General features: G+C 28.1%; 2 protein-coding genes across 6 annotated transcripts in view; one reads left to right on the top strand and one right to left on the bottom strand.

Moving 5' to 3' along the window:
- The window catches only part of LOC122504803 (MLX-interacting protein), a 98,415-nt gene that overhangs the window by 22,707 nt on the left and 61,312 nt on the right, over window positions 1–14,396 (top strand). The gene's annotated exons all lie outside the window — the stretch shown is intronic.
- Window positions 182–4,056, bottom strand: LOC122504804. Of its 3 annotated transcripts, XM_043616062.1 has the most exons (8): window positions 2,604–3,046; window positions 2,417–2,527; window positions 2,172–2,344; window positions 1,838–2,076; window positions 1,588–1,766; window positions 1,323–1,479; window positions 992–1,209; window positions 182–744 (listed from the first exon to the last, which is right to left on the bottom strand). In XM_043616062.1, the coding sequence occupies exons 3-8, from the start codon at window positions 2,270–2,272 to the stop codon at window positions 412–414; spliced, it is 1,227 nt and encodes a 408-aa protein (XP_043471997.1). In that variant the 5' UTR covers window positions 2,273–2,344; window positions 2,417–2,527; window positions 2,604–3,046; the 3' UTR covers window positions 182–411. The 3 variants fall into 3 exon arrangements, with proteins under 3 accessions (XP_043471997.1, XP_043471996.1, XP_043471995.1); XM_043616061.1 differs by adding an exon at window positions 3,310–4,056 and having other exon boundaries at window positions 2,172–2,867; XM_043616060.1 differs by having other exon boundaries at window positions 2,172–3,046.

Below are 14,396 nucleotides of genomic sequence, written 5' to 3'. Positions count from 1 at the left end.
GGAAGTTTATAAAAATTTGAAGTATCGCAAGATGAAAGTAAATTATTATCCAGTTCATCTTCTTCTTCAGATGAACTGCTATCAAAATTGGTGTTCAATGATGTCTCGTCTCTAACGCTTAAATCTTCATCTACTGTAAAATTCGTTATTTCCTCATCATTACTAACTATGACTTCATTTTGACTCGACAATTCGTCCACATTATGTTTATTCAAACGATGTTTTTTATATGAATCGAATACAGTGTATGTTTTTAAACAATTCGGTTCTTTACATTTAAAATAATTAAGTGATTTATGAGATAACTGTACGTGGATAACTAGACTTTTATTGTCTGGACATTTAAAATCGCAAGCAAAGCAGTAATACATATTGAACATATAATTCAACCACGATAACAATGATTTCATTTTAACTTAAGTTAATCTCTTTTATCAATGCCCGTATTTTTATACCAACTTTTTCACTCGGTGTTGGTATATTATACGCTGCAATTTGTAAAAATTGCCACAAATTTTTTGATTTTTGTGGATATTGGCAATCGAAAACAAAAAACGATTTAAATGTTAAATCTGCAGCTTCTAAAACTGATTCTGTTTTATACCAAACATCATTTACCACTACGTAAATCTCATTTATACTAAAAATAGATCCAATTATTACCATTAGTGGTTGGAGGGTTAGTTTTTTTTTATTTAAAACTTCTCTCAATTCCAGCAAGGTTGGATCTGCTTCAATTGCAATCTGTAAAAATAAATAACATTTTTAGAATTGAGTTTTTTAATATGAAATCAATTTTTATTCAACTGATTGCTGAATTATTAATAAAAATATATAAATTAATCAGTTATAAGATACAAGCACATATTAGTCATAAGTTTTAATGATCAAAAAAAGTTCATTAATTAAAATGAAATATAATCCAATTTTTATCTATCAAAAATAAAAATTAACGAAATTTTAATTTATCTATATTTGAATTGATACCTACTGGTATTTGTAACATATATGAATCTCTATATTCATCTTTTTTTATTCCTTTCAGGAATGGATCGCTTTCAGCATTACTCGAACTCTCCTCTGCTTCGACTATATTGTTATCGTGTTGCGTTTCCACAGTTCCTTTGCGTTTTCTTTTTTTTGAAGTTATGATTCGGCCAGCAGGTATAATTTTCGGAAGCAGGAAGAGCAAAACTGCATTTTGATTATCTGAAAATAATAATAAGAAATAAAATTTAAAACCTTTATGAAGTAAATATAGATATTTGAAATTAAACAAAACTTTAAGTCAACAAAATGTTTCGTATTGAAAAATTAGTTACCTTCTTCTAAAGTTGGTAACAACTCAAAGAAACTTTGCTCTGTTGCAGATAATTTTGCATTTTGTAAAAGTCGAATTATATGATCCTTGATTGTTGGCCACTTATCAGATAGTGCTTTCTCTTTTCCTGGATGCTGTAGATTAAAATCTATTTCAATCTAAAATTAATCATTGCTTATGTGAATAATGTAATATACATATACTTATAATAATATTACTCTTAAGCATAAAAACAGTCATGTATAAATCTATGTAAGAATACGTACAAGTTTCTGTCCCGCTTGTTCTCTCAGAGCTTTGAATTTTAACAAATAATTTTGGACCGTAATTTTTTCAACTTCGAGCAGATATCTACGATGCTGTAACGTTTCTTGCCAAAAAATTTTTACTTGTTCCAAATCATCCGAATGTGTTTCTAAGTAATCGATTTTCTCTTTAATGGTATCTAAAATAAAAAATTAGTTTTAATTTTTTTCATTCAAATAAAAAATTTCAAATAATTTCAAAATTTCTAACCAGTAATAACAATATTCTTTGGATTTGCTGTGTTCTTAGTACTCTTTTCAAAGGGTTTTATAATTCCTTTCGCTCTTAATTTTTTTTTCTCATATTCAAATCTGTTTAACAATTTCCCTGTTCCAGGACACCTTAATCCATTCTCGATATGAAATTCGGTAAAATATGTAGTTCCACTTTCCGATGGAAATAATTGTTCAATTATTTTACAAAACGATTTGAAGTCTTCTTTTGGAATACTATTTAGCGAATACAGATAATATCAAAATTTAAATTACTATTTAAACCTTTTAAGTAACACATGTAAAATACAAAAAAAAGAATAAAAACCAACATCCAATCATTTAGTGGCGACCCATCAAAGGTTCTCATAAGTTGAGCGATTTTCTTTTTGATAAAAGATTGAACCATTATAGTTCTACCGTTATCCGGCATATACCCGTTATCAATATACGCTTTAAGTGATAATTTTGCATCGATTTCCGAACCAAGTAGTGCACTTAATGCCTAAAACAGTTATTGTAGAAATTAAAAAAAAATTTACATTTAATAAATTTATGTAAATAGTAAATCACGTACTCCTGATCGAACGTCATCATTGAAATCAATGTGTACTAACGAAGAATTCCCTTTTTCTACAGGCGCGGACGTGGGCAAAGTTTCGGCCGAAAAATTTGATTGACAACAAACCTACAGTATATTAAAAAAGTACATCTTTAAAAAAAACTAAAATTATACTTTTTAAAATATATTTTCACAATCTTACCTCAGAGTTTCCACTTTCCGTGTTATTGGTAACGATTGATACCGATAGATCCAATAGTTCAGAGGTCCTTTGGCCTTGTCTTGTTTTGAACGTCTGAAAGTCTTGATTAAGGTTCGTTCTTTTGCTTTCTGAGACACTGGCACAAGGTACAGCAGTTAAATCCAGCAAATCGGAACTCCTTTTAAGCGTGTTTATATCTGTCCGTCCTTCTGTTGACACCTTTTGAACAAGGTTAGGCGGCAAAGGAAAACATCCAAATAACGACTAAAATTAAAAATAAGGAATTAAATATATTATTACCATCGAGTATAAAATGAGATATAACTTAACTTATTATTTACGATCGTTACCTTTGAATTTAAATTTGTACATGAAAATTTTTATTTAACATTCTTACCATGTCCTCGTACTCTTCCATTTGTTTTTTCTGTCAAATATTATAGCCAACGTGCAGTACACATGCAAAGTAAATAAAAAAAATAAATAAATTTGAAAAAATGTTTAGCAAAGCTTATATTAAAATACCTTAAGCAATGTGAATAAGTTAAAATATACACTGAAAAAAGCCAAAAAATTTTTTTTTCAAAGATAGTACTTTCACTTCAAAGATCTGTATTATTATAACATAACCCTAAAAGTCATATTACCTTCTAATATGTGATCTTATTTTAAACAAATATAAACTTAAACATGAAAGCATACTTACATTTGTTCGGTTTTCCTTAATAAAAATCCATATATTGTGAATACGCACAATTATAAATAAAATAAAACCGTTAAAAATATAATATTAAAGAAATTCCGCTCATGCCGCGAACATAGGAACTAATGGTAAGAGAAGAGTCGTTTACTCGTGTTTACACTCTTTCTCACACATACACTATTAAAACATGCGCGGAGAATCTCGGCACATCTTTTCTTTCGATGAAGTTCGGGAATTATTATGAAATTTAAACTGGAGTTCTCCTTGATTAGACGCTTGTAAATACTATTTTAGAAGAAATATAATTTCTACGACAAAATTTCGATAATATTATAGACCAGTCCTGTATTTCTTCAGGAATTTATTTATAATGCTGATTTTGAAAGTCTCACAAAAACCGTTTCGTAATTAGTTCGGAACGATTCAGATATACTTACATTGAATTTCTAAAAATTTCTGGAACTTTGCACAAATCCTCAATTATGGAACAAATTCAGGAATTCTTACAGAATTTATTTTTTCCGTGTACTACGCTCAAGCAGCGCGGCGGCGGTACGAACTAATTAGTACAGGATCTGTTTCATAGCGACCGACAGATACTGTACTTCTAAACAGTAGCATTTGAAGTACAACATCTGTACCTCAAGCGAAAGTCAAAATCCGTTTCACATTTTAGCACGACACCTATCACACAGTGGCACTGCTTTTTCATTCGGTCATTCCCTTAAAAAACGAGTTTAAAGTGTCAAAAAACCGTATTTTTAGCACTTTTTGAGTCAGCGTAACAAGAAAACGCAACTAATAAAAATCTCTACAAGAGCTTAAATAAAATCTTAAACCTTCAACTTTAAGGCTCAGAACTGAAAAGTACTTAAATAATCAATGAAAACCTCCTTAATCAAGCAGTCGCTACCTGAAATTGTCAAAAAAAGCTAGAACAGGAAGCAATTGGTAAAAATCGATTTCCCTAACCGGATTCGGTTGCAACTTGTTAATTGAGGTTTTCTGAAGTTTCTAATGACGAATTTGAACTTGGATTTAAAAATTTCAAAATGGCGGACTGAAAATAATGAATTCACTCAATTTTCAAAATTTGCGTTGATAATTTTAAAAAATTGAGTCCGCCATTTTGAAATTTTTAAATCCAAGATCCAATTCGTCATTAGAAACCTCAAGTAACAATTTGCAAACGAATCCAATTAGGGAAATCGATTTTTACCAAGTGCTACCTAAACCAGCTTTTTGATAATTTCAGATAGCGACTGCAGGTTTTCAGTGCTTATTTAAGTACTTTTCAGTTCTGAGCCTTAAAGTTGAAGGTTTAAGCTTTTATTTAAGCTTTTGTAGAGATTTTTATCATGTTGCGTTTTCTTGTTACGCTGCCTCAAAAAGTGCTAAAAATACGGTTTTTTGAGACTTTAAACTCGTTTTTTAAGGGAATGACCGAATGAAAAAAAGTTTTTCTGGTATATTCTTATTCAGTGACACCTAAACTTTCAATAAACACAGTAAATTTTAAATAAACACGACATGACCATTTTTTTGTAACCCAGTGTTATTATTTAGATTTTAGTAATATTTAATAGTAAATATACTTTTAGTATTTATTTTTTTAGTTATATTTGTTTATATTTCTCGGTCATATTTTTCATTTTTTTTATTTCGTGTGTAAATATATCATGATGTTAATAATAGATTAAATAATTAATTATTTATAAACACTTTTAATAAAAAGAATTATTAAAAATATTCTAATAAAAGAATTAATTACGAGAATAAATGTTATATAATATAATAAACAAATAAATTATAATTATAAATAAAAAATTTACTTAAATGATTTCTTAATCAAAGGTTATATAATTAAATATTATTCAAACTAAAAAATTACATTTTCAGTGTCCTCAACATAAGTGTCTTTAAATACATCTGGATGTGCCTTTTTGATTCGGCGTTTAATTCCGGTTGTATTGCTATTCCTCATCTTAATAGGTTTCGCATTTTCTAAATCTTTCAAAGAACACATTTTACATTTTGCCCATTTCACCCTTTCCTTATCAAAATAAAATTCAAAAGATTCATCTAAGGGTTTTTTATTCAGTCGTCGACGCTTACTTTAATACTTTGGTGAACAGTGTCTGCTTTCTGATTTTGATCACTGTGTAATTACATACAGGTTAAAAATTACAATGCTTTTAAAAACAATAAATAAAGACATATAAAATAACAGGTTAGAAAATACTTGGATGTGTTAATTAAATTCAAAATTCTACAGATAAAAATACAAGAATAGAAATAAGAATGTAATGTAAAAATGAAAAGTGTTTTTAGTTTCCATAATTAAAAATTAATATAAATTTAAAAATGTTTCAAACTTTAATCAGTACAACATTAAATAAACTAATTTACTCTAAAGAAGTTCCTTGTGATTCGTTTTCCATTTTTCAATAGTCTGAAATATTTTTCACAGTATTTTGATAATATTTTGACAGATTTTGAAACAATCAGAATCTTGTCAAGAATCTTGAGTCTTGACACAACATTAAATGTTGAATAAACAATTGAATGAGCGAGAAGTTTGTCGTTTCAATTTCTTTTGTCATTCGAACAAAATACTACAAGCCAAACGAACATATCGGCTTGACGTGCAACTCTAAATTGTATAAAAGGAAATATTGGAAATTGGTTATATTGGATAAAAAAAGCTGGAAATTGGTTAAATTGGATAAAAGGAAAAATTGTACATAGGTTATATTGGATAAAAACAAAGCTGGAAATTGCTTAAATTGGTTAAATTGGATAAAAGGAAAAATTGGAAATTATTTATATTGGATAAAAACAAAGCTGGAAATTGGTTAAATTGGATAAAAGGCAAAATTGGAAATTGGTTATACTGGATATAATTTGCAACATCGTTGTTTTTTAATATTCTGACCCACTCTGTCAATTACTATTATTGTAATATTAGAAATCATTTAATGATAATGTTCGAAAACAATAGTTTATGTACATTTCCCTCTGTACAACTTTCCAATAGTAGATCTTGCATAGTTGTGTATGACTGAATTTGCCTTTTAAATAAAAAAGACATTCAACTTCAGTATTGAGAATCAAACTTTTCTAAAAACTCTATTAAGAAAGAAATTTCTTTCTCGAGAATATTAAATGAAATAAATGATGGAAATATTGCATCAACAACACTTAAACAAAGTAGGGCTGAAACTCAAAAAAGTTATCGTGAGAGGCAAAAATTAAAACGTAAAATTGATAATGAAAATTATTCAGAGGAAGCATACACATCCATTTCTTTCCCGAGAATTATAAATGAAATAAAGAAAGAAATATTGCATCAAAAACACTTGAAGAAAGTAGGGCTGAAATTCAAAAAAATTATCGTGAGGCAAAAATTAAAACGTACAATTGATAACGTTAATTATTAAGTGAAAAACACACTTCAGCTAAGAAAAAACTTCAAGTCGAATCCAAACTAGAATATGCTGAGAACCTTAAATTAAAAAATAAAAATAGTGATACAAGTTCAATGTCAAAAACAAAGAATACTCGATGTCAAAGAAATTATTGTGAAGGAGTATTAAAGCATGAAATTAAAAATGAATTCAATGTTGAAAATTATCTAGGTCTGATAAATAATTACTGCACACATTGTCAAGCTAAACATTTTAAAGATGAAAAGTTACTGGTAAAAAAGTTAGTTTTAATGACTGCTGTAGTCATGGAGGTGTTGTGTTAACTTTAATACAATATCCAGATGAATTAAGGCTTTTGTTAGAATGGTTTCATAAAAAATCAGGTCATTTTAAAAAGAATATAAGGCTGTATAATAATTCTTTTTTTTGGATCTTTAAATTCTAATGTAATTAATTTTAATGGCAGAAGGAGAGGACCATTCTGTTACAAAATTCAAGGTCAAATTTACTATCAAATTAATAGTGCTTTATATCCGGATAAAGGTGAGGATCTATGTTTTGGTCAATTATTTATTTATGACCCTGAGGAATCAATTAGATACAGATTAAAAAGTATGTAATGAAAATTTGGATGAAGACGGTTTAAAATGTATAGAAAATATTATGAGAAATTCTAATGCATACACAAAATCTCACATGATGATGTCAGAGGTAATTCAAATAGAAGCTCAATTAGCAAGACAAATAATGAAGAAATTCCTGAGTTACAATTATTGTTCACGTTGAAAAAAGCTTTGATAAAAATAGATACAATTATCAAAGTTTTAATGAAGTTGCTGCAATTTTTAATGCAGACTCTGAAGGAGAAATACCAGAATCTTATCAAACAGTTTATAATAAATCTACAAAGGAATTAAAATTGGTTAGTAATTTGGATCCGAATGTTGAACCATGGATTTATCCCATATTTTATCCACTTGGAAATAAGGGTTATAATATTAATATGATTCGTAGTGATAGTGATTACAGAATTAGAAATCATACTATTTCTAGGTCTGCCTACATTAAATACAAAATTGCTGTAAGAGATAAAGAATTTAATCAATTTTTATATGGAGGTAGATTGTTTCAACAATGGGTGGTTGAAAATGATGTAAAAATAGAAAAAGATAGATTAAGATCTTGTGCAAATAATCAAGCTCAAGTGAGTAGTGAAAGATATAAAGAACTGATAGATTATTAGGTGTGTGAAGTTGGCTCCTCCAGTTTAATATTTTTAAGTTTTCTATATTGCTTTCGATTGTCCACGATTAGTCTAGGTTTGTCCAACAAAAAACTTTTTTTGTCCAACTTTTAATTTTTTTTAAAATTAAAAAAAAATGACAAAAAACGTTTAAATTAGTGAACAAACCGATTTAAGGGTTGGACAAACAAATTCAGTTGTTGGACAAACGAAAACAATTTTTAAACAATCAAAAGAATCATTTACTTGAAAAAAAATTATAATTTTTCTCTTACTTCACAACTTTTAACATTTCAATCGAGATTTTCTCATTTAAATTGGTGGACAAAAGGATTTGAGGGTTGGACAAACGAATTCAGTTGCTGGACAAACGAAAACAATTAATAAACAATCACATCAATCATTTATTTAAAAAAAATTATGGTTTTTCTCTTACTTCACAACTTTTAATATTTCAATAGAATTTTTCTCATTTAAATTGGTGGACAAACCGATTTGAGGGTTGGACAAACGAATTCAGTTGTTGGACAAACGAATTCAGCTGTTGGACAAACGAAAACAATTAATAAACAATCAATAGAACCATTTACTTAAAAAAAATTATGGTTTTCTTTTACTTCACAACTTTTAACATTTCAATCGAAATTTTTCATTTAAATTGGTGGACAAAAGGATTTGAGGGTTGGACAAACGAATTCAGTTGTTGGACAAACGAAAACAATTAATAAACAATCAATAGAACCATTTACTTAAAAAAAAATTATGGTTTTCTTTTACTTCACAACTTTTAACATTTCAATCGAAATTTTTCATTTAAATTGGTGGACAAAAGGATTTAAGGGTTGAACAAACGAATTCAGTTGTTGGACAAACGAAAACAATTAATAAACAATCAGTAGAATCATTTACTTGAAAAAAAAATTATGGTTTTCTTCTACTTCACAACTTTTAACATTTCAATCGAAATTTTCTCATTTAAATTGGTGGACAAACCGATTTAAGGGTTGAACAAACGAATTCAGTTGTTGGACAAACGAAAACAATTAATAAACAATCAGTAGAATCATTTAGTTGAAAAAAAATTATGGTTTTTCTCTTACTTCACAACTTTTAAAATTTCAATCGAGTTTTTCTCGTTTAAATTGGTGGACAAACTGATTTGAGGGTTGGACAAACGAATTCAGTTGTTGGACAAACGAAAACAATTAATAAACAATCAAAAGAATCATTTTTTTTTAAATATGGTTTTTCTTTTACTGCACAACTTTTAACTTTTTCTTCGTGTTTTTCTCGTTTTAATTGTTGGACAAACCGATTTGGAGGTTGGACAAACGAAAACAATTAATAAATAATGAAAAGATTCCATTATTCAAAAATCAGTTATTAATAATAAACTACTCAATTGGTGTTTTAAAAAAAATTTATTTTACTTTATAATACTCCTCAAGATAATTTAAAGCAACAACATATTTTCCTGTGTATATTTTTGTTTGCTTCTTTAAGTTGTAAGTGTAATAATACATATTTAGGTATTTATAAAATAGATATATAAGTAGATAATATATTCTCTTTGAAAAGATAATAATTAAAGTTGAAATACAATTTTGTCGGTAGTTGAATATCGTAATTAAAAAGATTATAACAAGTTAATCTTTATTAACTTTTTTTTTGGCATTTCGCAATGTAAATACATAAAATATAATAAACGATTTTCTATAACAACAATGATATAGATTTTTTTATGAACTAAGATTAAATGAGAAAAACTCGATTGAAATGTTAAAAGTTGTGAAGTAAGAGAAAACCATAAATTTTTTTAAGTAAATGATTCTTCTGATTGATAATTAATTGTTTTCGTTTGTCCAACAACTGAATTGTTTTGTCCAACCCTCAAATCGGTTTGTCCACCAATTTAAATAAGAAAAACTCGATTGAAATGTTAAAAGTTGTGAAGTAAGAGAAAACCATAATTTTTGTTTCAAGTAGATGATTCTTTTGATTGTTTATTAATTGTTTTCGTTTGTCCAACAACTGAATTCGTTTGTCCAACCTTCAAATCAGTTTGTCCGCCAATTTAAATGAGAAAAACTCGATTGAAATGTTAAAAGTTGTGAAGTAAGAGAAAACCATAAATTTTTTCAAGTAAATGATTCTTCTGATTGATAATTAATTGTTTTCGTTTGTCCAACCCTCATATCAGTTTGTCCACCAATTTAAACGGGAAAAACTCGATTGAAATTTTAAAAGTTGTGAAGTAAGAGAAAAACTATAATTTTTTTTCAATTTAATGATTCTACTAATTGTTTATCAATTGTTTTCCTTTGTCCAACAACTGAATTCGTTTGTCCAACCCTTAAATCGGTTTGTCCACCAATTTAAATGAGAAAATCTCGATTGAAATGTTAAAAGTTGTGAAGTAAGAGAAAACCATAATTTTTTTTTCAAGTAAATGGTTCTATTGATTGTTTATTAATTGTTTTTGTTTGTCCAACAACTGAATTCATTTGTCGAACCCTTAAATCGGTTTGTTTACTAATGTAAACGTTTTTTGTCATTTTTTTTCATTTAAAAAAAAAATTTTTTTTTTTAATTAAAAAAAAATTAAAAGTTGGACAAAAAAATTTTTTTGTTGGACAAACCTGGATTAATGGTGGACAATCGAAAGCAATATAGAAAACTTAAAAATATTAAACTGGAGGAGCCAACTTCACACACCTTAGATTATTTACACAATCATGTGTTGGAAAATGATGTACACGTGTTAAACACGCTTATATTGCCTTCTACTTTTATAGGATCGCCTCGCAATATGATGCAACAATATCAGGATTCGATGGCTAGTGTTGCTCGTTATGGTAGACCAGATTTATTTATCACAATGACGTGTAATCCAAATTGGAAAGAGATACAGGAAAAATTATTCCTCTATTAAGCTGCTGTTGATAGACCTGATATAGTAACTAGGGTTTTCGCATTAAAAGTTAAACATCTACTTACACCTATTGTTGATAATAAATTATTTAGAGAAGTCAAATCTTATGTTTATGTTATTGAATTTCAAAAGCGAGGATTGCCACACATTCATTTGTTAGTTATATTGAAAGAAAATTCTAAAATATTAACAGTTGAAAGTGTTGATCGTTTTATTTTTGCAGAAATTCCTGATGAAAATATCAATCCTATTTTACATAAAATAATAATGCAAAATAATATTAACGGACCTTGTGGAGATTGGTGTTTAATTGATGGGAAATATTCAAAAAAATTTCCAAAAAGTTACCAAGAAAAAACTACAATTGAAGAAAATTGCTATGTTCATTGTCGTCGAAGAAATAATAATAAAGCGTATGAACGACCAAATGGATTTATTGTTCATAATTCTAATGTTGTTCCGTATTGCCCTAAACTTTTAGAAATATTTAATTGCCATATTAGTGTAGAAATAGTTTCGAGTATCAAGTCTGTTAAATATTTATAAAAATATATTCTCAAAGGGCATGATGATTCATCTATTGTTATCACAAATGCGAATGGTGAGGTAACTGTTAATCATAATGAAATACATCATTATGAAGAAAATAGATATGTTGGTCCAGTTGAGGCAGTTTGGAGAATTCTAAGTAAACCTTTAGAGAAAAAGAGTCTAATGAACAGAATGTTATTATTCGAGAAGAAAAAGATAGTAACGGCATTTCTTTCGATTTAAATACAAAACTTTTGGATTATTTTAAACTTAACCAACTTAACCAACTTATCTGACCAAGGTCAGATAGTAATGCTCAAAAGTATTATTATTCAGATATACCAGAGCATTATACATGGGTAACAAAATCTCTTGAATGGCAACAAAGAATTCGTAAAGTAAAAGTATAGAAAAGAATGTATTCAGTTAATCCACATCAATTGGAGTTATTTCATCTTAGATTATTGTAGCTTACAGTAAAAGGAACAACTTCTTTTGAAACTTTGAGAACAGTTAATGGAGTTGTTAATGAATCTTTTACAACTGCTTGTTTAGCATTAGGACTTGTAGAAGATGATAGTGAGTGGATTAGGACAATCGAAGAAGCTGTATTATAGATGATGCCTCATTCACTTTGCCAATTATTCACAAGAATTTTAATTCAATGTCATCCTGTACATCCGGATAAACTATATATGGGAACAATTTAAGGGTCAAATGGCAGAAGATTATTAAAAAATAAACGACATTGAAGCTGAAAAAGGGCTTGTAGAAATATTAAAACAATGTTATTTAACGAAGGATATAATTTAACTGACTTTCAGGGGTTATTAGATATACAAGATGAAATTTTTACTGAACAAGTTAATGATATAAATATTGCAGAACATATTAACATAGGAGAACAGAATTATGCTAAATTAAATGTAAAACAAAAACTTGTAGTTGATTATGTACTTGATGCCCTAAAGGATTCTTCTTTTGATGGTTCTATGGCAATTGTTGAAAAGTAAAGGAATAAATGTTTGCAACATGGCATTTACAGGTATAGCTGCGACTCTGCTTCCTAATGGAAAAACTGTTCATAAAGTTTTAGGCTTACCCGTTCCATTAAACAGTGATTCATCTTCAAACATTAAAGTTCAATCTTTAGAAGGCCTCCTTTTAAAAAATATAGATGTTTTTATTTGGGATGAAGCACCAATGGCTCCAAAATATGCTTTAGAAATTATGGATTATCTATTCCAACGAACCTTTTGGTGGTAAAATTGTAATTCTAGGCGGAAAATTTTCGACAAACTTTACCAATTAAAGAACGGGGTACTAAATCAGAAATAGTAAATTTATCAATAAAAAATAGTAAAGTATAGAAATATTTCAAAAAATACACATTAACAGATAATATGAAAGCTTTACCACAAGAAACGGAATTTGTAGATTTTTTACTTAAAGTTGTCAATGGTGAATTAAATGATGCAGATGATAATGTTATATTACCAGAACATATTATTCAAAAAGGGAATATGTACACAAAATTTAAAATAAAATTTAATCCTTTAAAGATAAAATGTTTTTAATAACTATGTGTGTATCTTTAGAGTAATATTAGAAACTTTTCGGTGTAAAAACATTTCCATTTTTAATAGCAGAAAGAAAAGAGGCGTGCGTAGCGCGCAAAAATAGTGACTAGTATTATATAAAAACAATAAGTCAATGTATAAGAATCTGGATTTAATTGTTGGCATGTTCAAAATCTCACGCAAATTGGTATAGTCATGACCAAAGTAATCATAGGGGAGTCTCAGTCTTCGTGCCGCAAATCTCAAAAACCTGTTCTGTACTCTTTTAATTCTGACCCATTCCACATTGTAATATAGAGACCATGTCAGAGAAGCAAATTCTACCAATGATCGAACTAGTGAAAAATATAAAAGTTTAATTGTCGAAGCATTTCTAAAATCGGATGCAGTTCTTATGATGAAACCAAGTGTTTTGACAGCTCTGTTTACTGTACAATCAATATGATAAGCAAAAGAGAAAGACTCAGACATGATTACAAACAGATCACGCACCCGACCCACTCTATTAAGTTCAGTTAAATTAATATTGTATCGATGTCTCAAAATTATAGTAGATTTCTTCGAGAAAGAGATAACAGAACATTTTTTTTTGATTAAGCAAAAGATGATTTTTCGTTCACCATTCTTGTAGACGATTTAAATCAGATTGCACGTCAATAAAGTCAAGATGATTATTAATAATTTTATAAAATTTTAAATCATCAGCGAATAGTAAAAACAGACAGTGTTGAAATACATCTCCAATATTGTTCATAAAAATGTAAATAATAATGGGCCAAACACAGAACCCAGCGGTACACCAGATTTTGCAAAATATTTATGTTAAATGGGAATTCTGTTAAATGTCAATTCTGTTCCATGACAATTCTTTTTTATGATAATTGTGGCAATTGTGTTGCTTGGCAATTATATTGAATGTCAATTCTGTTTCATGACAATTGTATTAAATGTCAATTCCGTTTAGACGAAAATCTTAATTTCGTGGCAATTTTGAATAGAACAGATGAATGCTTGTTTTACTTATTAACAAAGTTCCTAGTTTCATTTCTTGCAAGTTGCAGCAGATATGATTTTATCAGATAAACGTTATCATTCTTGAGATTTTTCGTTTGACATGAAAAACTCAGATACTTTATCCAAGACTTACTAACTACTTAAAGGCTGAAATTTATTTCATTTACTTTACGTTTTCGAACTTATTACTTATCTGCACAAAAGTTTAAATATCGTATAGATTAACTTTAATTTATATTTATCTCTTTTTTCAATTTACAAAGTTTTGTCCTTAACATGTCTGTGATCAGGGATGTCATGTATGGTAAACAATAATAATACCACGTATATTATTCTTGATAAATTTAAAGGAATTCAAGCAA

The sequence above is a fragment of the Leptopilina heterotoma genome, unplaced genomic scaffold (genome assembly GCF_015476425.1).
Source record: "Leptopilina heterotoma isolate Lh14 unplaced genomic scaffold, ASM1547642v1 Lhet_32, whole genome shotgun sequence".
Lineage (NCBI taxonomy): Eukaryota > Metazoa > Arthropoda > Insecta > Hymenoptera > Figitidae > Leptopilina > Leptopilina heterotoma.
The sequence above is the reverse complement of the archived record's forward strand: the minus strand, read 5'-3'. Positions and strand labels throughout refer to the sequence as shown.

Bases quoted from the DNA above. Each gene is read 5' to 3' on its own strand.
- LOC122504804 (XM_043616061.1), bottom strand. From the start codon at position 2,272: ATGCCGGATAACGGTAGAACTATAATGGTTCAATCTTTTATCAAAAAG. The intron at 1,480-1,587 runs GTACGTATTCTT...GATTAATTTTAG, and splicing joins AACAAGCGGGACAGAAACTT to ATTGAAATAGATTTTAATCT. The intron at 745-991 runs GTAGGTATCAAT...TTATTTTTACAG, and splicing joins CATATATGTTACAAATACCA to ATTGCAATTGAAGCAGATCC.